General features: G+C 49.3%; 1 protein-coding gene across 2 annotated transcripts in view; it reads right to left on the reverse strand.

The window, feature by feature from the left end:
- C2CD2 (C2 calcium dependent domain containing 2) overlaps window positions 1–23,770 on the reverse strand; it is a 70,761-nt gene extending 46,991 nt beyond the window's left edge. For both annotated transcript variants that reach the window (XM_055414382.2, XM_088834603.1), the window contains exons 1-2: window positions 23,095–23,770; window positions 10,429–10,527 (exon numbers count right to left, since the gene is read on the reverse strand). In XM_055414382.2, the coding sequence (XP_055270357.2) occupies window positions 10,429–10,527; window positions 23,095–23,367 (372 nt within the window). In that variant the 5' untranslated portion in view covers window positions 23,368–23,770. The remainder of the gene's footprint in view (window positions 1–10,428; window positions 10,528–23,094) is intronic.
- Window positions 23,771–23,981: the final 211 nt, after the last annotated feature.

Consider the following 23,981-nt stretch of genomic DNA (forward strand, 5'->3'; position numbering starts at 1 on the left):
GCCAATAATCCAGCATAGATTTTAAGACTTTAGAACTTCTAGAATGCAAGCCTCAAAGGCCACAATTAGCAATCACATCACATCTGGAAACTAGGTGCAATCATTAAAAGTAGGACACCTTTTGCAGAGATCCCTGGAAGGTCTTCCCAGCCCTATGCCAATGCTCTCAGTAACACCTGTCATATGGACCAGCTGTTTTTTGGCCTCTCTTCAGTGTTCAGCTGAAAAACCTAATTAAAACAACTATCTGATCAGTTTCAAGATAGGGAAACAAAATGCCCCCACCATTCCTACGGGTCCAATTGGGAGGGATAATGACCACGGCCAGCCTCTGCTCTTCCACCCTGAGAGTAAAAGTCCCCTTTGTCAAATGGACCAGAACAAAATGGAAAAGAGATTTTAAATATAAGTAATCTTCTTTCAGGGTATTACAGTGTTTTACACACAATGGGGATTAAATGATCTCAACCCAGGCAAATAGTGGCCAGGCCATCCCTGTAACCAAGGGGTACCCTCTTGGAATGGCAGAAGGCAGGATCACCTGATGCAAGGTCAAGCAGACCCTTCCAACCAGGGCCAGAGTGACCAGGGTTGATGTCTATTAAATATGGACAAACAGTTAGAGACCCTGATCTTGACCCTAGAGTCTCCCTACCCCAAACACAGACCTGTTCATGAGGCTCCCTTCTGAAGTTTATACATTAGGTCCTCAGAGCATCCCAATTATACTGAGCTGTTTAATATGGCTTGGGCTTCCCAGGTGCATGTGTGCTAAGTTACTTTACTCATGTCCGATTCTCTGTTGTTGTTGAGTTGCTCAGTTCAATTTAGTTCAGTCGCTCAGTCATGTCCAACTCTTTGCTCAGTTGTGTCCAACTCTTTTGCGACCCTGTGGACCATAGCCTGCCAGGCTCCTCTGTCCATGGGATTCTCCAGGCAAGACTACTAGAGTGGGTTGCCATGCCCTCCTCAAGGAGATCTTTCTGACCCAGGGATTGAACCAGTGGTAAAGAATCTGCTTGTCAATGCAGGAGATGCAGGAAACACGGGTTTGATCCGTGGGACCATAAAGAAGGCTGAAGGACGAAGAACTGATGCTTTCATATTGTGGTACTGGAGAAGACTCTTGAGAGTCCCGTGGACAGCAAGGAGATCAAACCAGTCAATCCTAAAGGAAATCAAGCCTGAATATTCATTGGAAGGACTGATGCTAAAGCTGAAGCTCCAATACTCTGGCCTGATGTGAAGAGCCAACTCATTGGAAAAGACCTTGATGCTGGGAAATATTGAAGGCAAAAGGAGAAGAGGGCAGTAGAGGATGAGATGGTTAGATAGCATCATTGACTCAATGGATATGAGTCTCCCAGCAAACTTCGGGAGATGGTGAAGGACAGGGAAGCCTGACATGCTGCAGTTCTTGGGGTCTCAAGAGTCAGACACGACTGAGGGACTGAATGACAACAATTGCCCCAGCTCCTCCTCCTCTGAGAACACTCTAGAGAACTGGAAATAATTTCATTACTTTTGTCTTCAAAAGAACTAGGAACACAGCTGATAAAAAGGACCTAAAAGTTTTATGTCACTGAATAGTTTTCGCTTTAATCACACTACATGACATCATGGAGGAAGAACTTCAAAATAAAATGGAAGAAATGACCTTCCACTAACCATTCAGAATTCCCAGTCAGGTTTCTGCCCCAGCTCTGCACCCAATCCTGGTCACATAAATATTCTGTAAGATGGCATGCGTGTAGATGGCATGCGTGTACGTGTGTGCTCAGTCAATAAGCTGTGTCTGACTCCTTTGTGATCCTATGGACTGTAGGATGGGATTCTTCAGGCAAGAATACTGGAGTGGGTTGCCATGCCCTCCTCCAAGGGCTCTTCCCAACCCAGGGATTGAACGATCGTCTCCTGTGTCTCCTGCATCGCAAGCAGATTCTTTACCACTGAGCCACTGAGATGGCATGAATCTGATATAAAATATTACTTCTACTCTGGAACAGAAATTCATTTTAAAAAGTAAAGTGTCATTGGCTGAAAATTCTCAAAACATCTACAAAGCTAACCCTATTGCCTGCTTGTTCACAACACATGGCTGAAGATATATTTTTATATGCTGTCTCCCAGTGAGCTAGGGGCTTCCCTTGTGGCTCAGCTGGTAAAGAATCTGCCTGCAATGCAGGAGACCCAGGTTTGATCCCTGGGTTGAGAAGATCCCCTTGGAGAAGGGAACGGCTACCCACTCCAGTATTCTGGCCTGGAGAATGACCAGGCCTGTATGGTCCATGGGGTCACAAAGAGTCGGACACAATTAAGAGACTTTCACTTCACTTCCCAGTGGACTGAGGTGGAAAATGCCGGAAATAAGATGGCAGCCAGCCCCAAGGAATGCTGGGTAGATGCTCTATTTCACCCCCTCGAGGGGTGTGCCTTGGACCACACGGGCTCCGACACCCCACCCCCACCCATACTCTCCATCCCTTCTCTTGTTTGGGTTCTTTAAAATGAACAATGAAGCTTTGAAACTGTGGTGCTGGAGAAGACTCTTGAGAGTCCCTTGGAGGGCAAGGAGATCAAACCAGTGAATCCTAAAGGAAGTCAACACTGAATATTCATTGGAAGGACTGATGCTGAAGATCCAATACTTTGGCCACCAGATGCAAAGAGTTGACTCATTGGAAAAGACCCCGATGCTGGGAATGATTGAAGGCAGGAAGAGAAGAGGGTGACAGAGGACGAGATGGTTGGATGGTATCATCGACCCAGTGGATGTGAGTTTGCAGTCCATGGGGTCGCAAAGAGTCAAACACGACTGAGTGACTGAACAACAACGCTGCCAGGAGGTATTGTTACTACATAATGCAGCTTAATGTGGGCTTTCCTTGGCTTAAAAATCTGAGAATGTGTTCTCCTCCACGGTCTCTACGCATTAAAAGACACATACAAGACTGTGCCTTTAAAACGAGGGCAGGAGAGAGCTGGGTCTTTTCCAGGCTGGCTGTTAGTGGTCTAGTACTCTACTCGGTCATATCTTCACCATTAGCCACTGCCTTGTGTTCCACCTCACAAACAAACCCCCAGCTTGCCCGAGGGTCCTTTCACCAGTCTACACCAGGCAAAGTACCTGAGGGCTGACTCAGCCCAGATTCCATCTGCCTCCCTCCAAACAAACAGGTGGCCCTCCCAGAGGCTCTGCTCCCATTCCGGGCTCAAAGGGTGGGGCCCCCAGGGAGGAATCTCTCACCTGCCTTAGGAAAGACCCTGCTTCAAAACAGTTTCACAAGCTGTTAGAACTTTAGCATAAATACCAGGCTAATGGGGTACCTGGAATTTCAAGTCATGCAAAACCAAAAAAAAAAAAAAAAGTCAATCAGTTCCCTGGTGGCTCAGTGATAAAGAATCTGCCTGTCAATGCAGGGGATACCAGTTCCATTCCTGGATGGAGAAGATCCTACATGCTGCAGGGCAACTAAGCCCGAGCACCGAACTAATGAGCCTGTGCTTTAGAGCCCAGGAGCAGCAACTCCTGAAGCCCGTGTGCCCACAGCCCGTGCTCTGCAACAAGAGAAGCCGCTGTGACAAGAAGCTGTTGCACCACAATTGGAGGGTAGTCCCCGCTTGCTACAACTAGATAGAAGTCCCTGCACAGCCATGAAGAGCCAGCACAGCCGAAAATAAACGAATAATATTCACTCATCCATAAAAATAAAGTCAACCAAATTTCCTCTTTGCAACTACAACTTTGTGTTCCACTACCCCGGCAAAGGAGAAGGCAGTGACAGAGGATGAGATGGTTGGATGGCCATGAACTTGGGCAGACTTTGGGAGATGGTGAGGGACAGGGAGGGCTACCGTGCTGCAGTCCATGGGGTTGCCAAGTCAGACATGACTCAGTGACTGAACAAACACTTGCAAAGCAGGGGTTCACCAAGGTTTAGAGAGAGCAGAGGAGAACCCCGGAATCTCTCAGAGCGTGTTTTAGTGTATAAATGTATAACAGACAGCCTTTAGATCGAAAAAGTCCATGTGCTCAGAATACACAATTCATATGCAGGGAGGGTTGCGGGGTTCCCCGACACATCACGTGGAATAAGATTCTGGGGGAAATTCCAAGCAAATGCCTCAATCTTTTTGTTGCTATGGTTTCATGGAAGCAAAGGTTGGTAAGCGCTTTCAGTTCCCCTTTTTCCATCTTCCCTCTTTCCTGGGGAGGGTGGGAGCTCAAGTGAAATGATAAACGTAAAATGATAATAATTAAAAAGGAAAGGACAATAGTAACAGCACCATTTGTGGTGTATCACAGTCAGAGCCTGTTTCTGGAGGCTGCCTAGGGTTCAATTACAGCCTCTGCTTATTCAGTGGCTCTTAGTTCCCTCACCGGCCTCGTTCTGCCTTGGTGTCCCCCTCTATACAAAGGTCACAATGCTTCCTTGGGTGGAGGAGAGCTGTGGGTGCTAAGGAGAACAGACAGAGCCCGTATGGCCCAATGACATCAGGAGCAGGTCCCAGCAGGTGCTGCACAGGCCAGGGCCAGGCAGGGGTTCACCTTTACAGACACAGCCCGTGGCTCAGAGGGAGAAGGAAATACCCAAGACAAGCTTGGAGCCAGCTCTGACTTCTAGATCTTCCTCCGTCTGGGTGGATTGTTGTTTATTTAAAACTTTAACCTGCAGCTGATCTAATGCACCATTAGAAGCCTCTATTTATTTACAAATGACACAGGCAACAAAGCTAATTAACACTTTTCACGGGGCAGGGCCACCCACCAAGGTAAACATCGCTGCACTCCCTCAGCACCAATGTTTGTTACCTTCCCTGGCGAGACTTCAACATAGGAATCCCGTTTACAGGGACACTCACCACGCTTGCTAAGGAAATTTGTGGCCTCTGCAGCAAGTGCCTGCCCCGCACAATCTGCCTAGACCCGGTTCATGCTCAGGGAGCTCAAATGCTGCCCGTGTAGACCTCATGCCTCCACAGGTACACCAGGAGGGGCCACTGCCGCCCCCTGAGCACGAACAGCTGCTCTCAGGCCACTTGCAATAGAGAAATTAAGTCTCCATCTACTGGGTCAAACATTCTGGAGCAAAGCTCTTCCAGGACCTGAGCAAAGAGAATGCGGCTGAAACTTGTTGCTCTTGTGTAAGAGTGTAATTACAGTCTGGGAGAGAGAAATGTGCTTGGGGCGTGTTGGGACTGGAAGGGAGGACACACAGAGCCCTGAAGAGAAGCTGAAGGGTGATGCCTTGCTCCATGAGTGCTGCAGCCAGGGGTGCTTCCAGTCGCCACCTGAAAAGATGCCCTACCGGAGGAACACAGGTGCCCTGTCCCAGGAGCACTCCCTTAGAGAAATGCCCCAGCCCCCGGTAGGCTTGTCTCTTGGGATAAATATTTGGTGGTGTCCTCAGCTCATGGCACACAGCTTCTAAAACCCTTGGAATCTCCGGAGTGATAAGAATGTCTTTCGGATGCTAAGGAGATGACTGGTGGCTGGGGGACCCTAGATAACAACAGGAGGCAGGCAGGAGGTCTGCACAATCAAGGCGTGATGAGAGGGGACTAGAGATGCGATCACAGACCCATGGCCTGTGGTTTAATCAGATGTCCTCTGTAATGGAACCTCCATAAAACCCTTTGACAATGGGGTTCAGAGAGCATCTGGTCCTGGAAGGGTGGCACATGTAGAGGGCGTGGAAGTCTCCATCCCTTCTCCCTTCCCTGCTCCAGACACCTCTGCCATTTGGCTGTCCCTGAGCTGTGTTCTTTATAAGACACTGGTAATAGTAAGGAAGGGCTTTCCAGGTGGCTCAGTGGTAAAGAATCCTCCTGCAGTCTAGGAGACCCAGGTTTGATCCTTGTGTGGGGAAGATCCCTTGGAGGGCTACACACTCCAGTATTCTTGCCTGGGAAATCCCATGGACAGAGGAGCTACAGTCCACAAGGTCACAACAAGTCAGACACAACTGAGCAAATAAACAACAACAATAGTAAGGAAACTGCTTTCCCAAGTTCTGTGAGCTGCTCTAGCATGAGGAGGGGCTGTGGGAACCTTCAACTTTACAACCAGTTGGTGGGTACAGGAGGCCCAGACCTAGGGTACGCATCTGAAATAGAGGGCAGTCTGGTGGGACTGAGCCCTTGATCTGAGGGGTCTGCACTGTAGTTAGTGCCAGAATTGAATTGAATTGTAGGACACCCAGTTGGTGTTCAGAGGGTTGGAGGACTGCTTGTTGGGTGAAAGAAAAAATGCACACGTTTGGTGTCAAGAGTCATAAGTAAACCACTGAGAAGTCCCCATTCAGCACTGGCTGCAGAGAGTGGAATGTGTAGCTCCCACGGGTCCTGCAAAACGACTCAGATGCTCTGACCTACGCATGACCCCACTCTCTGTGCAGGACTGGGGCAGGGGGCTTACTGATGAGCAGATATTTGCAAAGGTGGCTACTTTGGCACACAGGGGTCTTCAGGGGCTGCAGGAGAAAGTCGGTGCACAGAGCACTTGGAGGGTGGGGAGGCCCAGTTCTGTTCTGGGGGGTCCTGCAGGGAGACTCAAGTTCAAACCCAAGTCGGGAAGATAGCCACAAAGGGAGACCAGAGCCTCATTCTCATCTGACCCAAGCCCCATTCAAGTCTTGATCCAAGACACGACTATTCACCAGCCTCCTTGTCCAGGCAGATTCATCCTCTCCGTTACCTCAAATGCCATCCACACGTCCCTCGTCAGGGCTGAGACAGGAGGATGAGAAACATGGACGAGAAACATGCTCTGTGGGGAGCAGAGAAAGGGCAGGGCAGGGGGGATGTCCTAGAATCTCCTGTCTGTATTCCTTGGACACGTTCTGTTTGCATCCTGAGGTTCTGCTGTGGATTTTCCCTTCTCAGGAATTACACTGCGCAGAGAGAACATGTGGCAGTGCTGGTACAGGATTCAGTCTAAGTTTGGAGCCCCTGGGGTGGCTCAGACCCTGAAAGGAGGAACGCACTGCCACCAGGTCCAGGGTCAATGTCTGTCCTCCATTTAACTTGTGGATATTTGGGAACCTCCCACGGGGACACGTTACAAGAGAAACTGACTAGTCAGGCTCGACTGCTTTGCAAGTGGGTACCCTGAAATGGGCTGTGATCAGCCAAGATGCACGTTCAAGAGAGGAAGAGGTTGCGTACAGGATCCAAGCACCTGGGGGTATCCTGCTCCCCACTTCCCAGGGACCAGGTGGATACCCACAGGGCACGTGAGCTGGTTCCCTGGGACCATGACACTCAACCCAATGCAATTCCCTGCATTGCTCAGGGGGCTGGGCACCTGCCCAGAAGGAGGGCCCTGATGCCAGTACAAAGGCGCTGGCCGGCGCTCAGGTCCTCTCTGGCCAAGAAAACACAGGAGTCAAAAACTATGAAGAAACTTGTAAAAGAAAACAAAATCGTGTGCACTTCCCAGTAGTTTACTGGGTGAAAAGCTTCCTAGAACACAGTGAGGACAGCTGCCCATGGTCCCATCTGCAGGGAGCGAAGGAAGGAGGGCTGGCAGCAAGGAGGAAGAGGACAGACTTAAAAACTATGCAGGGCTCCCCTGGTGGCCACATGGTTAAGAATTCACCTTGCAACGCAAGGGACACCTGTTTGATCCCTGGTTTGGGAAGATCCCACGTGCTGGGGAGCAACTCAGCCCAGGCACCACAACTGCTGAGCCCATGAGCTGCAGCTACTGAAGCCCGGGCACCGAGAGCCCGTGACCTGCAGCAGGAGGAGCCACCACAACGAGAAGCCCACGCACCGCAACAGAGTGGCCTCCCACTTGCCCCAGCCATCGAAAGCCCGAGGGCAGCAACAAAGACCCAATACAACCAAAACAAAAAATTAATTAATGAAATGTTTTAGAAAGAGTTAATGACAGGCTTAAAAAAAAAAAAAAAAAAGCCTGTGCACTTCTATACATTGTTTTCAACTTTTTGATGGCTGTGCAATATTTCTGCTTCAGCATTAAAACAAATACAGTTTGACCACCCACTTTCCAAATGCTGCGTTTCTGGTACTATCTGTACATCAAGACCTTTAAGAATGGTCTGTGGCCATTTCCAATCCCTGCTCCCTCCCCAGCACCTCCAGGGGAGTCTCTGAGCTCTGTTCTCTTAATACTGACAGTGTCAGAAGTCAGGAAACAGAAACTGTCCACCACAAAGGGACTTGAGGCTTATTTGTCAATAATAGGGCACTCAATCAATGCACAGGGGCACATCCCAAGCAGGGGCTTCAGGCAGGTCAGGCCTACAGCAAGCTGCCCCCAGACCCCTAGCTTTTGAAACCTGGGCACTGCACCATCTGCTTACAGGGCCCCTTCCAGATCTCACGGACTGTGCCGGTGCCAGCATCCTGCCTTGTTGCCACCAGTTTTCTCCCAACATGTCCCAGGGATTTCCCATGCTTGCTGCAGGGGTTATGGAGCTCTGAGACTCCAGGATCCACCAGGGCATGGGGAGAGAGAGCCTTTCTACATTTCCAGGGCAAAGGACGCTGGGTCAATATCTGGGTGACCAATTCTGGAGCCCATGGTGGAGCTGATTGTGTGTACCTACAACCCAAGAATCCCACACCTGCCCCAGAGATACTCCCAGGCTTGAGTCTGAGGACTCAGAAGATCGTTCAGGGCAGCTTTGCTGCACTTGTGGAAAAGAGAAAACATCTCATTGTCCATCTGCAGAAGGTGGACAAAGCTGCCTGTGTCCAGCCAGAGTCGTGAACTGCAGTTCCAGTTAATGAACTAGAGCCCCAAAAACCAACCTGGGTGAACATTCAAACTGCCATGTTCTTATAAAGAGAAAGCTTGTTGTGAAAATGTACACAAAAAAAAATCAACATTTGAAGTGCACAAATGATGTTCTAGCTGACCCGGGGTGGGGGTGGGTGGGGATACACAAGGATGGGGTTCCCGGGGCTGGGTGGGAGCTCCTTCTGGGCCCAGGGGCCACCCAGGTATCTCCTCCTCACAGTCTGCTAAATGGTATGCATTTAACTTGACAATAAAATATCAAGATCCCAGGGGACGCTGAAACTTAACAGCTTTTCTGCACTTTGAAGAGACTTTTTATTACAAAAAATTCTTCCCATTTTTTACAGTAGTTGACCAGTGTAACAAGTAATTTCAGCCTGTAAACTGTTAGCAACTATAAAATAAACTCTGTGTAATAGCTAAATGGCTAAAATCTATATATCATGCTACAGAATTATTCACATATTATTTATAACTGTACCTATATAAATCTAGAGCTTCCCTGGTGTCCCAGCGGTAAGGAAGCCACTTGCCAATACAGGAAACATGAGTTCCATGGGTTGGGAAGATCCGCTGGAGAAGGAAATGGCAACCCACTCCAGTATTCTTGCCTGGGAAATCCCTTGGACAGGGGAGCCTGGCGGGTTCCAGTCCTTGGGGTCATAAAGAGTCAGAAATGATTTAGCAACTAAACAACATTTTATAAATTATAAGTTTATAATGTAATAAAATTTATAGATCAGTCCTGGGTGTTCATTGGAAGGACTGATCTTGAAGCAGAAACTCTAATACTTTGGCCACCTAAGGCAAAGAGCTGACTCATTGGAAAAGACCCTGATGCTGGGAAAGATTGAGGGCAGGAGGAGAAGGGGATGACAGAGGATGAGATGGTTGGATGGCATCACCAACTCAATGGACATGGGTTTGGGTGGACTCCAGGAGTTGGTGATGGACAGGGAGGCCTGGCGTGCTGCAGTTCATGGGGTTGCAAAGAGTCGGACACAACTGAGTGACTGAACTGAACTGATATGTATATAAATTTACATATAACCTGATAATTCAAACTATACAATCAAATGGCTTTTAAATGTATTAAATATATTTCACATTGTTGTACAAACATCACCAGCACCACCTTTAGAACATTTCATCACCCCCTAAAATCCCATCCCCATTAGCAGTCACTGTTCACAGCCCACTCCCAGGCCCTGGACACCACTTGTCTACTTTCTGTCTCTATTGATTTATCTATTCTGAATATTTCATGTAAATGGAATTTCGTAATATGTGTCATGTCTGGCTTCTTTCACTTAGTGGAATGTCTTCAAGGCTCATCCACATGGGAGCACGTGTCAGAATCGCATTCCTTCATGAGGCCAAATAATACTCCATCATGTGGGAATGCCATCTTTTATTTATCCATTCATCAATGATGGGACATATTTTATTTATTTTTTTGGTGTCAGATGTCTGGCATTTTCAATAATTCTAAGAATAAATTCCCCACCCCAGTTTAAAAAAAAAAAATTAAAGTATAGTTGATTACAATGTTGTGTTAATCTCTAGTGTACAGCAAAGAGACCCAGTTATATACCCCAGTTTTAAATTGGCTTCCTGGGTGAGGAAAGGCCTCCAGCAGGTGATCGCGACTGGCTCACCTTCTCCTGGGCCGACCGGGCCACGCTGGAGACTTGCTGCACGGTCAGCTCCAGGGGTGGCTGCAGCAGGTCCTCCTGGAAGCAGAGAAGCAGCGGGCCCTGGAACAGAAGAGCAGAGTGAGGAGATGGTGCCCTGGGAGGGTGGGGGGCAGGGGAGAGCTACTTTCTAAAGGAGATGATGTACTTGCTGCAAAGCTCTGCAGATCTAAGAAGATGTGACATGACTTCATTTAGTCCAATGTGTGCTTCTGAAGAGCAGCAATGGACAAATATCAGTAAGAAACTCAGGGACAAAATAAAAAATGTGGCAATGAAGGTGGCAGATGGGGTTTTGAGAGCTCAGGTTCACAGTGAGAGCGGAGAAGCCCAGGCTCCCAGGAGGGTGGGTGCGCGGCTGGCCGGCAGGTGGGGAACAGCAGGTACCTGGGCTGTGTTCTTCCCTTTCTATAGGAAAGCTCTCTCTCTAGTTTCAGAGAATCACCTCTCCCTGCCCCACGTGGGTGCTGGCACTCTCCTTAGGTTACCCTCTTCTTGTCTCCCACTGCCCAAGTGGCAGGTGGGCAGGAACCCGTGGGGAACAGACAGGTGCTTCTCCATGGAATTTAGGATTCCTGGCCTGGAAATGAGCCAGCCAGCAGTACTGCTCAAGGATCAGGTTCCTGAGTCCCTGCTTTGAGGACCCCCCCGAGCTGCCAGGCTCCTGCCCTCCATGGTCTCCTGGTTTAACTCCACCTTCAGCTCTCCACATCCTCTCATACCCTCCCAGAAATGTCCTCCACGGTTTGTCACTCTGGCAGGTGACAAGTTCTTGCAATTAAAATCTTGCATTAAAATTCTGCATTAAATTTTGGTTCTTGCAATTAAAATCTTCAACGCAAGACATGCAAATCAATTAATATGACCACAAGGCAATAAGACTAATGCTTTATGAAAGAATAAATCAGGACTTGGATTACCAACCAGGTCTCAGTTTTTTAAAAAATAAGTTCTCTTGTGAGGCTAAACACGTACGCCAACGATACGACCCTGGAACGAAACTCTCCTTAAACTCTCTTCCTGACACGCTCCAGAAAGCCCATCATCATCAAGTGAGTTCTGATCATGTATTTAAAAAAGAGACTCAGCCCCACAGCTCCCCACCACATCTCATCTATTTCCGAGACTCCCAGCTGTGATGAGCCAGTTCCAACTGCAAGGCAAGATCAAGGGTGGGGGATAGAAATGGTACAAATGGCAGCAAAGCTCTCCTGGCAAGTGCAGTGGGGACGAGCAAGAATGAAGTCAGCCCAGGGCTTTTTCTTAAGAATTCCCAGTGATGCAGCGTATACTTACAGGCACAGAACACTGTCACTGACGTTCTCCTAACCTCGTCTTGTCTTAGCGACATCCATCTCACCTCTACAAACCATCAGGGGAGAATTAAATCTGCTTCTCAAGAGTGATGAAATCATGACTTGGGGGCTGCTCTGCGGATGTTCTCCATGGCTAGAGCTTGTTTTGGTGCGACCTGCTGGCCAGTGGCTTGGGGATGACAACGCCCTGTGTGCCAGGCCTCCTGGTTGAAAGAGTGGCCCCAGCACAGAGTGCAATGGTAGGCAGGAGACCGACCCCTCACGGGAGTCATTACAGCTGCTAGACCACCACCAACTCTTTGTGACCCCATGGACTATAGCCCACCAGACTGCTCTGTCCATGGGATTCTCCAGGCAAGAATACTGGAGTGGGTTGCATTTTCTCCTCCAGGGGATCTTCCCCACCCAGGGCTAGAACCCATGCCTCTTGTGTCTCCTGCATTGCAGGCGGATTCTTTATCACTGTACCACCAGGGAAGCCCCACAGCTTCTGGGACTGCATGTGAAACAAGGTACCTTCTATACCAGCCTGAAGAGACCAGGTAGACTTAAGCAGCCTGGATGTCACCTCCTGCCCCTGCCCATCAGGAGGTGCCTTCTATACCCTCTTGCCCATGGCACCTTCTGAATGAAAACCCTGTAGATATTCTGCTAGGGAAGTTAATGTCAAGAGGCAGGCTTACAAAGAAAATACATAATTCAGTTAAAATGAGGACCCAAAAGTTCCCCTTTCCTTTCTGATTGATCCTGGAGTTTCAGAGAGCCGACTGTGTGCAGCAAAATCCCTGCATCTCTGCACTCTGTCCATGGGCAGGCAGCCTCATTCCAGACTCAACCCCACTCAGACCAAAGAAAGACTTTACATCTACAAGGAAAAGCAACAGGCAGGAATTGCCAGGATAACAACTGAGAAAGAAACACAAGACACTAGCTCTCTTGGACATTAAGACACTACAGAACCTCTGTGGGCTTTGCAGGTAGCACAGTGAGAAAGAATCTGCCTGCAAGGCAGGAGATGGAAGAGATGTGGGTTTGATCTCTAGGTCGGGAAGATCCCCTGGAGTAGGAAATGGAAACCCACTCCAGTATTCTTGCCTGGATAATCCCATGGACAGAGGAGCCTGGTGGCTTACAGTCCATAGGGTCACAAAGAGTCAGAAACAACTGAAGTGACTTAGCATGCATGCAGGTACAGAACCTCAGTGATTCCAAGTGTGTAGTGCCAGCACATGAACACACAGATGACCAGTGGGGCTAACACCGGACATCCAGAACAGACCCCAACATGGATGGAAACAGTCAGTGGCAAGAGTGGCATCCCAAATCACGGGCTAAAGATGGAGTTTTGAAAAACCTGGATGTGGGAGGAGCCCCAGATAGAACACAAACGTAATTGCACAAGTAAAGAACACAACTGCCAGAAGGGGCAGGAAACAGATTGAACCCGAGAAACTGTGGAAAACAGGATCCTGGCTGCGTATAAACGCGAGAATCTAGTCAGGAAATGTGTTTCTCATGGGGGCATAGGTCAGCAATTCAAAAAGTACTTTATACGTACGCTGGAGTTGACCAAATAAGCATGTTACAGACAGTGAGTCCCAGATGCCTCGCTCTTGGAGGAGGAAGCTAGAGATAAGGAAAGGGGAAGATGAAAATGAACTCTGTGCCGCTGACCTGGAGTCTGGGTTATCAGTATTTGCTGTTCAGTGGCTCAGTCATGTCCAGCTTCTTGTGGCCCCCCGGACTGCAGCACACCAGGCTTCCCTGTCCGTCAGCACCTCCCAGAGTGTGCTCACACTCACGCCCATTACGTCGGTGATGCCACCTAACCATCTCATCCTCCGTGGCCCCTTTCTCCTCCCGCCTTCAATCCTTCCCAGGATCAAGGTCTTTTCCAATGAGCTGGCTCTTGGCATCAGGTGGCCAAAGTATTGGAGCTTCAGCATCAGTTCTTCCAATGAATATTCAGGGTTGATTTCCTTTAGGATTGACTGGTTTGATCCCCTTGCCATCCAAGGGACTTTCAAGGGTCTTTTCCAGCACCACAGTTTGAAAGCATCAATTCTTTGGTGCCCAGCCTTCTTTATGGTCCAACTCTCACATACATATATGACTACTGGAAAATCCATAGCTTTGACTATATTGCCCTTTGTCAGCAAGGTGATATCTCTGCTTTTTAACACACTATCCAGCTCTGTCATAGCTTTCCTTCCAAGGAGCAAGTGTCTTTTAATTTCATGGCTGCAGTAATCATCTGCAGTGATTCTGGAGCCCAAGAAAATAAAATCTGTCACTGTTTCCATTTTTCCCTCATCTATTTGGCCTGAAGTGATGGGACAAGATGCCATGATCTTAGTTTTTTTAATGTTGAGTTGTAAGCCAGGATATTTGGAATGGTTTGCCAATCCTTTCTCCAACAGTATGAAAAGGGGTGTCAGCATAGTCATGATTTTGAAGATAGAGGCAGAGAGACGTGTTACATGAATATGTGCCATCCACACATATCTTTCCTAGGTCTGTTCACTAAGCGGGTCTAGAAGCAATGAGACTCCAGCAGTAATAAGCACCCCTCATGCCCAAATCTTATATTCTAAATAATTCTTTAGTAAAAGGAATCAGAGCTGCTTGGAGAAATGGTTGAATCCAGGGCCAGAGAAGAAGAAAATACAAGATGAGTCTACAGCAAACATCTTGCAGAACCATCAAGGAAATGATTATATATATATATATATATATATATATATATAGCATTATATATATATAGAGAGAGGGAAGAACACAAAAGAGCTTCTAATGGCCAAAACAAGAACAGTTTAAACAACCAAACAAATAGCGATGGTGCTGGATCATAGGGGCTTCCCAAGTGGCACAGTGGTAAAGAATCCACCTGCCAATGCAAGAGAGGCAACAGACTCAAGAGACGAAGTTTCGATCCCTGGGTTGGGAAGATTCCCTGGAAAAGGAATCGGCATTCCACAGCAGTATTATTGCCTGGAAAATTCTATGGCCAGAGGAGCCTGGCAGGCTATAGTCCCTGGGGCTGCAAAGAGTCGGACATGACTGAGCACATGCACACTGGATTGTAACCCATGGAATAAAGTAAACATCCATGAGCACACACTTATGTAAATACTCAATAAAATGTACAGATGGGATAGAAGTGGCAGCTCTCCCTTGCAACAGAATACCAATGAATAAATGCGGAAGGAAAGAGAGAAAAAGATAAAATCACCATCAGGCAAACTCCACAGAAGTGCTGCAGACTAGATACATGGACGCCAAAATCAGCGTGCAAAAGTGCGAGGAGTAACAGGATTTGTGCAGTCTCAAAGTATCTCCCCAAGACATTTGTTAACTATAGGGAGAAAGGGTAAGGGAGACATAAGATATAAGGAGAGAAATGGTGGAAATCACCTTTAACACAGGGATCAAGGCCACAGTCCCCACTGCAAGCCACGCTGACATCATAAACCCATGAAACAGTGCACTCAAAGGGGCACATCCCTCTGTCTGTGGTTTGTGGAACTGCAGTCCAATTGTGCAAAACACCAAACTGAGGGATATTTGGCAAAACAGCAATCAATACTCTTCAGAGTTGTCAAGGTCATGAAAAAACAAGGGAAGACCGGGAAATTCTTAAAGACTACTGGCGACAAGCACAAAGCAACAACTCAACAAATGTGGGACCTGAACGGGACCCTGGAACAAGAAAAGGATACTGGTGGAAATCAAGTGAAATCAAATGGTCTTCAGTTTAGTTTAAATGTTTTGTTAATTTCTTTTATTGTTACAAGGCTAATATCATTGTACCATGAAATATAGTAACATTGTGCCAAGGTTAATTTCTTACATTAGAATAACATTAATATCGTTGTACTATGAATTGGCGCTGTGGTAAAGAATCCACCTACCAATGCAGCAAACAGGTCTAATCCCTAATCCAGGAAGATTCCACATGCCTCAAAGCAGCTAAGCCCGTGTGCCACAACTATTGGGCCTGTGCTCCAGAGCCCGGAAACCTCAAATACTGAGCCTACCTACTGCAACTACTGAAGCCCGTGTGCCCTAGAGCCCATGCACTGCAAACAGAGGGTAGCCCCAGCTCTCTGCAACTAGAGAAAAGCCCAGCCCAGCACGGCCAAAAATAAAAATAAATTTAAAAATTTTACATTATAGTGACATTGTACCAATGTTAATTTTTTATACTGTTACAATGTTAATATCATTATACTATGAATTACACTAATATTGTACCAGTGTTAATTTCTTATACTGTTACAATTTTAATGTTGTACTATGAACTATAGTAACACTGTACCAATGTTAATTTTTTATATTGTTACAATGTTAATATCATTGTACTATGAATCACACTAATATTGTACCAATGCTTATACTGTTACAATGTTACTATCATTGTGCTATGAATCATAGTAACATTGTACTAATGTTAATTTTGTATACTGTTACAATGTTAATATCATTGTTCTTTGAATTATAGTAACATTGTACCAATGTAATTTCTTGTTTCTGATTATTGGGCTCTGTATGGTTATGTACAGTTCTTCTGTGTATTCTTGCCACCTCTTCTTAATATCTTCTCCTTCTGTTAGGTCCATACCATTTCTGTCCTTTATCGAGCCCATCTTTGCATGAAATGTTCCCTTGGAATCTCTAATTTTCTTGAAGAGATCTCTTGTTTTTCCTGTTCTGTTGTTTTCCTCTATTTCTTTGCAATGATCACTCAGGAAGGCTTTCTTATCTCTCCTTGCTATTCTTTGGAACTCTGCATTCAGATGCTTATATCTTTCCTTTTCTCCTTTGCTTTTCGCTTCTCTTCTTTTCACAGCTGGTTCCAAATAGGAAAAGGAGTACGTCAAGGCTGTATATTGTCACCTTGCTTATTTGACTTATATGCAGAGTACATCATGAGGAACGCTGGGCTGGAAGAAGCACAAGCTGGAATCAAGATTGCCAGGAGAAGTATCAATAACCTCAGATATGCAGAGGACACCACCCTTATGGCAGAAAGTGAAGAGGAACTCAAAAGCCTCTTGATGAAAGTGAAAGAGGAGAGTGAAAAGGTTGGCTTGAAGCTCAACATTCAGAAAACAAAGATCATGGCATCTGGTCCCATCACTTCATGGGAAATAGATGGGGAAACAGTGGAAGCAGTGTCAGACTTTATTTTGGGGGGCTCCAAAATCACTGCAGATGCTGATTGCAGCCAGGAAATTAAAAGACGCTTACTCCTTGGAAGGAAAGTTATGACCAACCTTGATAGTATATTAAAAAGCAGAGACATTACTTTGCCAACAAAGGTCCGTCTAGTCAAGGCTATGGTTTTTCCCGTGGTCATGTATGGATGTGAGAGTTGGACTGTGAAGAAAGCTGATCGCCATAGAATTGATGCTTTTGAACTGTGGTGTTGGAGAAGACTCTCGAGAGTCCCTTGTACTGCAAGGAGATCCAACCAGTCCATTCTAAAGGAGATCAATCCTGGGTGTTCATTGGAAGGACTGATGCTAAAGCTGAAACTCCAATACTTTGGCCACCTCATGCGATGAGTTGACTCACTGGAAAAGAGTCTGACGCTGGGAAAGGTTGGGGGCGGGAGGAGAAGGGGACGACAGAGAATGAGATGGCTGGATGGCATCACCGACTCTGTGGACATGAGTTTGAGTGAACTCCAGGAGTTGGTGATGGACAGGGAGGCCTGGCGCGCTGTGATTCATGGGGTCGCAAAGAGTCGGACACGAATGAGCAACTGAACTGAACTGAACTGATGGTTATGTAGGCTGGATAAGGGAAGGATAGACACTCTGAATTGTTTTTACAACTTTTCTCTAAATCTAGAAGCAGTAAAAAAATTTTAAGTTTTTTTTAAGGGGATGTTACAAGAAAGCAGCCCATCTTATTGACCCTGTTGGCTAAAGGCTTCACACAGATCTCATCTCAGCTGGACTAGATGCTGTTTCCCAGATTGAACCCAAAGTTATCCTCTTCCAAAGATGAAGCACAGAGAGGTCAGGGCTTACCCAAGGTCACAGAGCCCCAGAGCTGCCTTCCAACCTAAGCAGAGAACACACAGCTCTTCCAAGCAGCTCAAGAGGTCCCCTCCCTCCTCAACAATCCAGAGGGGCTGGCGGGAGTGGAAGTTAGCTTTTGGCTGCATTTTAGTTGACATTAACACTACACCCACTCTTCCTTCCCCTGAAATCCCGTCTTGCTGAGAGAATGGGTGAGCGCAGAGAACAACCTGAACTGGCATCTCTTCCTCATTTCCACAGACAATCTGCAGAGTCATCAGTGAGCCTCCTTTAGGGTGATGCTTTAGAAGTGAAAAACAAAGCACATTAAACAGCTTGTTTGGCCCAGGCTTGGCCAGCTCCCAAGCAGGGGAGGCCTGAGTCCAGACAGGCTGATGTACATCACCAGTTTCTCCCCTTCAGTGACAAGTTTCTAACAGGGGCTGTTATTCATGCCCTGAGACAGCTCAGCCCTGGGCGCCAGGTGGGCTGCGCCTGGATGGACAGAGCTCTGGCCTCCCTCACAATCCTGGGAGCTGATGAGGGCACCAGTGACCACACAGTGCTGCTGGGGCGGGAATGGGGCAGCATTCACCAAAAAATGGGGAGGAGGGATTTTTGTTCTGAGACCTGAAACACTGCTGCTGTTTTTCAGTTGCTCATTCACGTCCAACTCTTTGCAGCCCCATAGACTGCAGTGCGCCAGGCTCCCCTGTCCTTTAACATCTCCCAGAGTCTGCTCAAATCCAAGTCCATGGAGTCGGTAATGCTATCTAACCATCTCATCCTCTGCCACCCCCTTCTCCTATTGTTTTCAGTCTTCCCAGCATCAGGATCTTTTCCAGTGAGTCAGTTCTTCGCATCAGTTGGCCAAAGTTTTGGAGCTTCAGCTTCAGCATCAATCCTTTCAATGAATATTCAGGGTTGATTTCCTTTAGGATGGACTGGTCTGATCTCCTTGCGGTCCACGGGACTCTCAAGAGTCTTCTCCAGCACCACAGTTCGAAAGTGTCAGGACAAAGATTGAATAAGTGTTGGGGACAGAAGGAATGCCCTGTGGGAAGACCCCACACAGGAAAGAACCCTGAATGTTTGAGCAACAGAAAGGAGAGTAATTTGAGGGTCAGGTGAAGGGTGACTCGACTCAAGGTCACCTTCCCATTCTTACCAGCTGACCTCTTACACTGTGGCCACCATCGGTGCTCAAGGACCTTGAATTTTTGTGAGCAGCACTTGAAGGAAGCTCATTACAGAACAAGAAACCTCCAAGTCTTACCACTGTGTTTACTCCTCAAATTGCTGGAGCTCATATACAAGTCAGAGCTATTAATACCATGTTTTTAAGTTCACACGGCATCTTTTTTCCTTTTTTATGAAGACCACAAATTGTTCTACAGTCTTGGTCATCTACATTTAGAACATTCCTCTGAAAAGAATCCTGGGGCAAAGGACTAAAGAAACAAACAGCTTCATGACCCTCCCCACCAGGGCCTGGGCCTACTCAAGCAACCCATTCCCAGACAAGTCCAGAACACGGTGCTCGCTCTCAGACCGCTGCTCCCCGCATGTAGTCCCAACAGTATCAGCCTTGGGAGGGAGGCTCTGTCCAGCCTGTGGGCAAGGGTCTCAGGACCATGGGCTCTGGCTTTCAAAGCTGGTGACCTGCTGTGGAAAGAGCAGCCCCAGAGTCAGTGGTGGGTGTCAAGGGTGTGGACTGCTGCTGGGGTGATGTCACCCCAAACCACTTTGTAAATATTCACACAAATGCAAAGGGAAAACCTTCACTGTTGCCCTCAGATAACAGGGCATTAGTCCCCACGTTGGTGACTGAACCAATCCTGGGATCTTCCTGTTCTCATGGACCGAGCTGAGATCAGATCAGCTGATGTCCGGTGTTTGCAATGCCAGCGTGGAGACGTGTTGTTGGATGGGGGGACTTTGATTGACTGACTGCTGGCTGGCTTATGGACACTGTGTGTGTCCAGCAGCTTCTCTCTAGTGAAGAGCTAGCTTCGGGAACTTGTGAAACATATAGTAGGCTCCCTGTACACCCGCTGATTCCCTGAGTCTGAAGTAGGGGAGGTGGCAGGCATGTATATTCTTTCAAAGGTCTCTAGGCAATTTGCCAGTGTTCCCCAAATACCAGGCATGTGCTGCCAGAGCAGCCATGCTCTCCTCATCTGTCTCTCCAACTCAGCATCCTGTCTAATCATAAGGAGTGAGGGTCAAAACCCCGCAGGACCCCATGATACAAGGAACCTGCCCTGCCTCAGTCACTGGTCATCCAGGGTCAAAGGAGACTCCACAAGTTACTAACCAACTTTAACTCCCTGGAGACAGGAGCCCCATTGTTGGGGATGATGTGTTTAACAATCGTTCCATTTGATCCTTTCTTGCTGGACCTCAACTGAAGGAAATATTTGAGTCTCAAAGTCAAATTTGCTGCCCATGGGGGACCATGATCCCTTGCAGGTGTAGATGAACCATGAAGACCCCTGGCCCTGGGTCTAGCTCAACACTGGCAGTCTCTCCAGTTCATAGTCCTCTGTCTCCCCTTTTGCAGAAGGAAGAGGTGCTGCTAGAAGGGCTTAGGGTGCCTTGTAGTCCTAAGATACGAGCTGGGGTAAAATAGGATGAGAGGAGTTGCTCCACTCAGGAGAGAACTCCACCTTGCACAGAAGATGCTAGAGATGACTGAGTTACTGCCAATCCCCCAGTGACAGGAGTGGTATCCTCCTGGGCCAGGGCAAACAGACAACAGCACAGGGTGGGGGCAGGAGGGGGCCGCTAAGCTGGCTCGCTACGCCGAATGCGGACTTGGAGTTGTCAACCCTAATCGGGGATTAGTGGGAATCGAGCTGAAGGGAGGACAGAGGGAGAGTCCTGCAGGGCTGGCTGCCAGGTCAGGACACCCACTAAGAAAACACCAGGGCCTGCTCACCCACAGTCAGTGCTGCAACCAGGATGGCCCAGGACAGGGCAGGGGGCGTGCCAAGGCCATAGTAGGAGCTACCCAGATCCTATGAGCCTGCAGAACCTTCCATTTGAATTCAAATCAAGCAACACGTCCAGGTACCAGGGAGAGCAGAGTGACACACACACACACACACCACACACACACCACACACACACACACACAGAGCCACCTGACACCACACTCAGACCCAACTGCTATCAGAGAAGACTTAGAGCTGCCTTGAGCTTATACTCAGAACATCATTGTCCCTTCCAGGCAGGAGCTCTGGAAAAACTAGTGTCTAAGATTCTGCAGTGCCTGGTGAATAGCAGAGGACAGGCAAATAAGACAAATCTCCCCCAACTCCAGCCCCCAGCCGAGGCCTCCGCCCACTCAGATGCAAGCGAGCAGGAAGAAAGGTCTTCATCCGAAACCTTCAGGTATTTGCTCCAGTTACTCTAAGGGCTGCCCACAAATTCCAGGGCAGAGATTTCCTCTTCTCTCAGCCCTCCAGGCACACAGGTAATCTGGAAGCTTCCAATCAAGGCGATTGCAGGTTCTGAGCCAATCAGGAAATGTTAGGGAGCCAGGCAGAATGGTTTAAGCAGGACTGTCCCAGACTTACAGGAGGGAGGGTTGTGCCTCTGCTTGACTCTCTCCAGGGCCCCAGGATGACAACAGGACCCTACAGATCAGCTCAGAAAAGGCTGAGAAGCAGAATCAGTGGCCCACATCACGCCCCCATCTCTTCCAGCTGAGATAAGACAGTCACCCGCTCACAACTCCAGCCTGCAGTGTACTCAGCTCCGGAACCCAGGCCCAGGACACCCGGTCAACCAGGGGTCAATGACAGCAGCTTCATGGGGAAATAATTTGTGTTTGCTTGTCCAGGTGAGGTCACGGGGCTTCAGGGCTCCCACCAGAAATGGGGTGGTTCCTCTGAAGAGCTGTCCAGTTCTGGCAGCGGGGGCACAGACTCCAGGCACCAGGGCAGACGGAAGTCAAATGACCTTGAAGGCTTTTTTCATCCAAAAGACATGGTTATTTTTCCCCCAGGGTTCAGAACATGGTCTTTTGTTGGATTTATGCTCATTCGCACTCAAAGCTTTTCTGTTTTTAAGATCCATGGCTACATGAGTCAAGGCCATGGCACAAGGACCAGACAGAGGGCTCACCATGGAGTATTCTGAAGGCTGATAGCTTAGACACACAGCATTTGCTGTTTCCAAAGCAAAAGGCCATGGGCTTCCCCAACTGAGTTCCCAAGCAGGTGGAGGAGCGTGTACACCTGGGAGCAAGGAGGACTGGCAAAGGCTTAGGGCCGCAGACCCACCAGGCCTTCATGCCTCCTATGGAATATTTAGAAACAGCAGACAAGAGGAGCGCATCATTAAACCAAGATGCCTTCCGTTCCGTTCCATCGCTCAGTCGTGTCCGACTCTTTGCGACCCCATGGACTGTAGCCTACCAGGCTTCTCCATCCATGGGATTCTCCAGGCAAGAAGTAACAATAAGCCACCCAGTCATTAACTAGACCAGGAACACAACCACAGGTGCCCGAGGCAGCAGAGTTCAGACTAAGCCCCTGAGTTTTCAGGAAGCTTCATTTCAAGGCAATCACAGGTTCCGAGCCAATCAGGAAACGTCAGGGAGCCAGGCAGAATGGTTTAAGGAGAACTATCCCAACCAGCAGGTAACTGGGTTCAAATCCCAGCTCTGCCACCCATGGGCTGTGTAACCTTAGGTAGGCTACTTAACCTCTCCAGGCCTTAGTTTCCCCCACATCTAAAATGCTGAGGACGCCTTTGCTCAGGAACTGTGAGGATTCAGAGACGATCAAATGTACCTGAAGCCCCCAACACACGTCTGGCCAGTAGCTGGCCCTCAATGGTCACTAATTTTACGTGCAAACCTTTGGGTAATACATTCTGGGTAAAACTCAGTTCCATAGATGGAAGCATATTTGGTTCAGAGTGATTCATAAATCAGGTGCAAAAGCGGTCCAGTGTCCAGGCGAATACGGGAAACCACCTGGGACACCGGCCAGGAAGGGCAGGTAAGAGCCAAAGGGGAAGTGGCCCCTGGACAAGTCCCTCCAACAGCCAGGCTGTCCCTCTGGCAGGCTTCACGTCAGGTTAATAAAACCTAATCACTCCACCTTCATTCCCCATCGAGGGTCCTCGTCTCCACGGTCTTTCTAACTTTCAAGGATGCTCTGCCCCTTGAAGCAGTCAAGGGCTATGGCGAGGCTCCGGGGAAGAAGAGCCTGAAGACACCCCGCGATCACCGCGCCCAACCCCGCAGCACGGCCGCCCTCACAGAAACTCACCCCCTTCCGTTTGGCCTCATCGTTCAGGGCGGTCACCCAGGCGGCCTGCCACTGGCTCCTCCAGCTGTTCAGAGTCAGGATCCAGGCGAGCAGCGCATCCGACTCAGGGCGCTGGCAGTCTCCAGGCTCCGCCGCCCGCCTCCGGGAGCGGGGTCGCGCCCTGGCCAGCGCCCACTGCGCCAGGTACAGGCCCACCGTGCCCAGGGCCACGACGAAGAGAGCCACCAAGACCAGCCACTGGACCTCATCGAGCCACGAGCCCAGGCGGGACATGGTGATGGCGCATACCCGGCACGCCTCGCCCCAACTTCCCAGGCAGCCCCCGGCCGGGCGCACAGCCCGCGGGCGGCAAGCTCAAGACATCAGCTCGCCGCCGGCCGGGACTCGCGGGGGGCGGGAAGGGGGCGCGGCGGGCGGATCAGGGCAGCTGGCGGTGCGGGCCCCGGGCGCCAGGAGGCCGGGCGGACGGGGCGAGCGGGAGGAAAAGCCGGCCGGCGCGCGACGGCCACGGCCCAGGACTGCGCCTCCAGCCCCGCGCACCTGGCAGATAGAGACGCGGCGGCCCGCGTTTCCGACTCGGGCGTCTGGGCTGTGCCCGGGCCGCGGCCGGCCGCACTTCCTCCTGCGCGCGCCGCCCCAGGCGTCCCGCCGGCGGCCCAGTGGCGGCCGGAGAAGGCTTGGGCCGCGGGGCGGGGGAGGGGGCGCGGCCTGCGGGGCGGGGCCGGGCCGGGCCGGGGCGGGGCCTGTGCCTCCCCGGTGCCTGGGTCTTCGCGTCCGTCCCCGCCCACCCCGCCCTCTTAAAGGCCCGGCGTCCGGCTCCGCTGTCGGCCCCGCCCCCGCCTCGGCCTCTGGCCGGGCCGGCCACGTGCGCGCGCCGCCCGCCCCCT

This window comes from Moschus berezovskii, chromosome 1 (genome assembly GCF_049115385.1).
Source record: "Moschus berezovskii isolate FMDL1 chromosome 1, NW_MosBer_1.0, whole genome shotgun sequence".
NCBI classification, from domain to species: Eukaryota; Metazoa; Chordata; class Mammalia; order Artiodactyla; family Moschidae; genus Moschus; species Moschus berezovskii.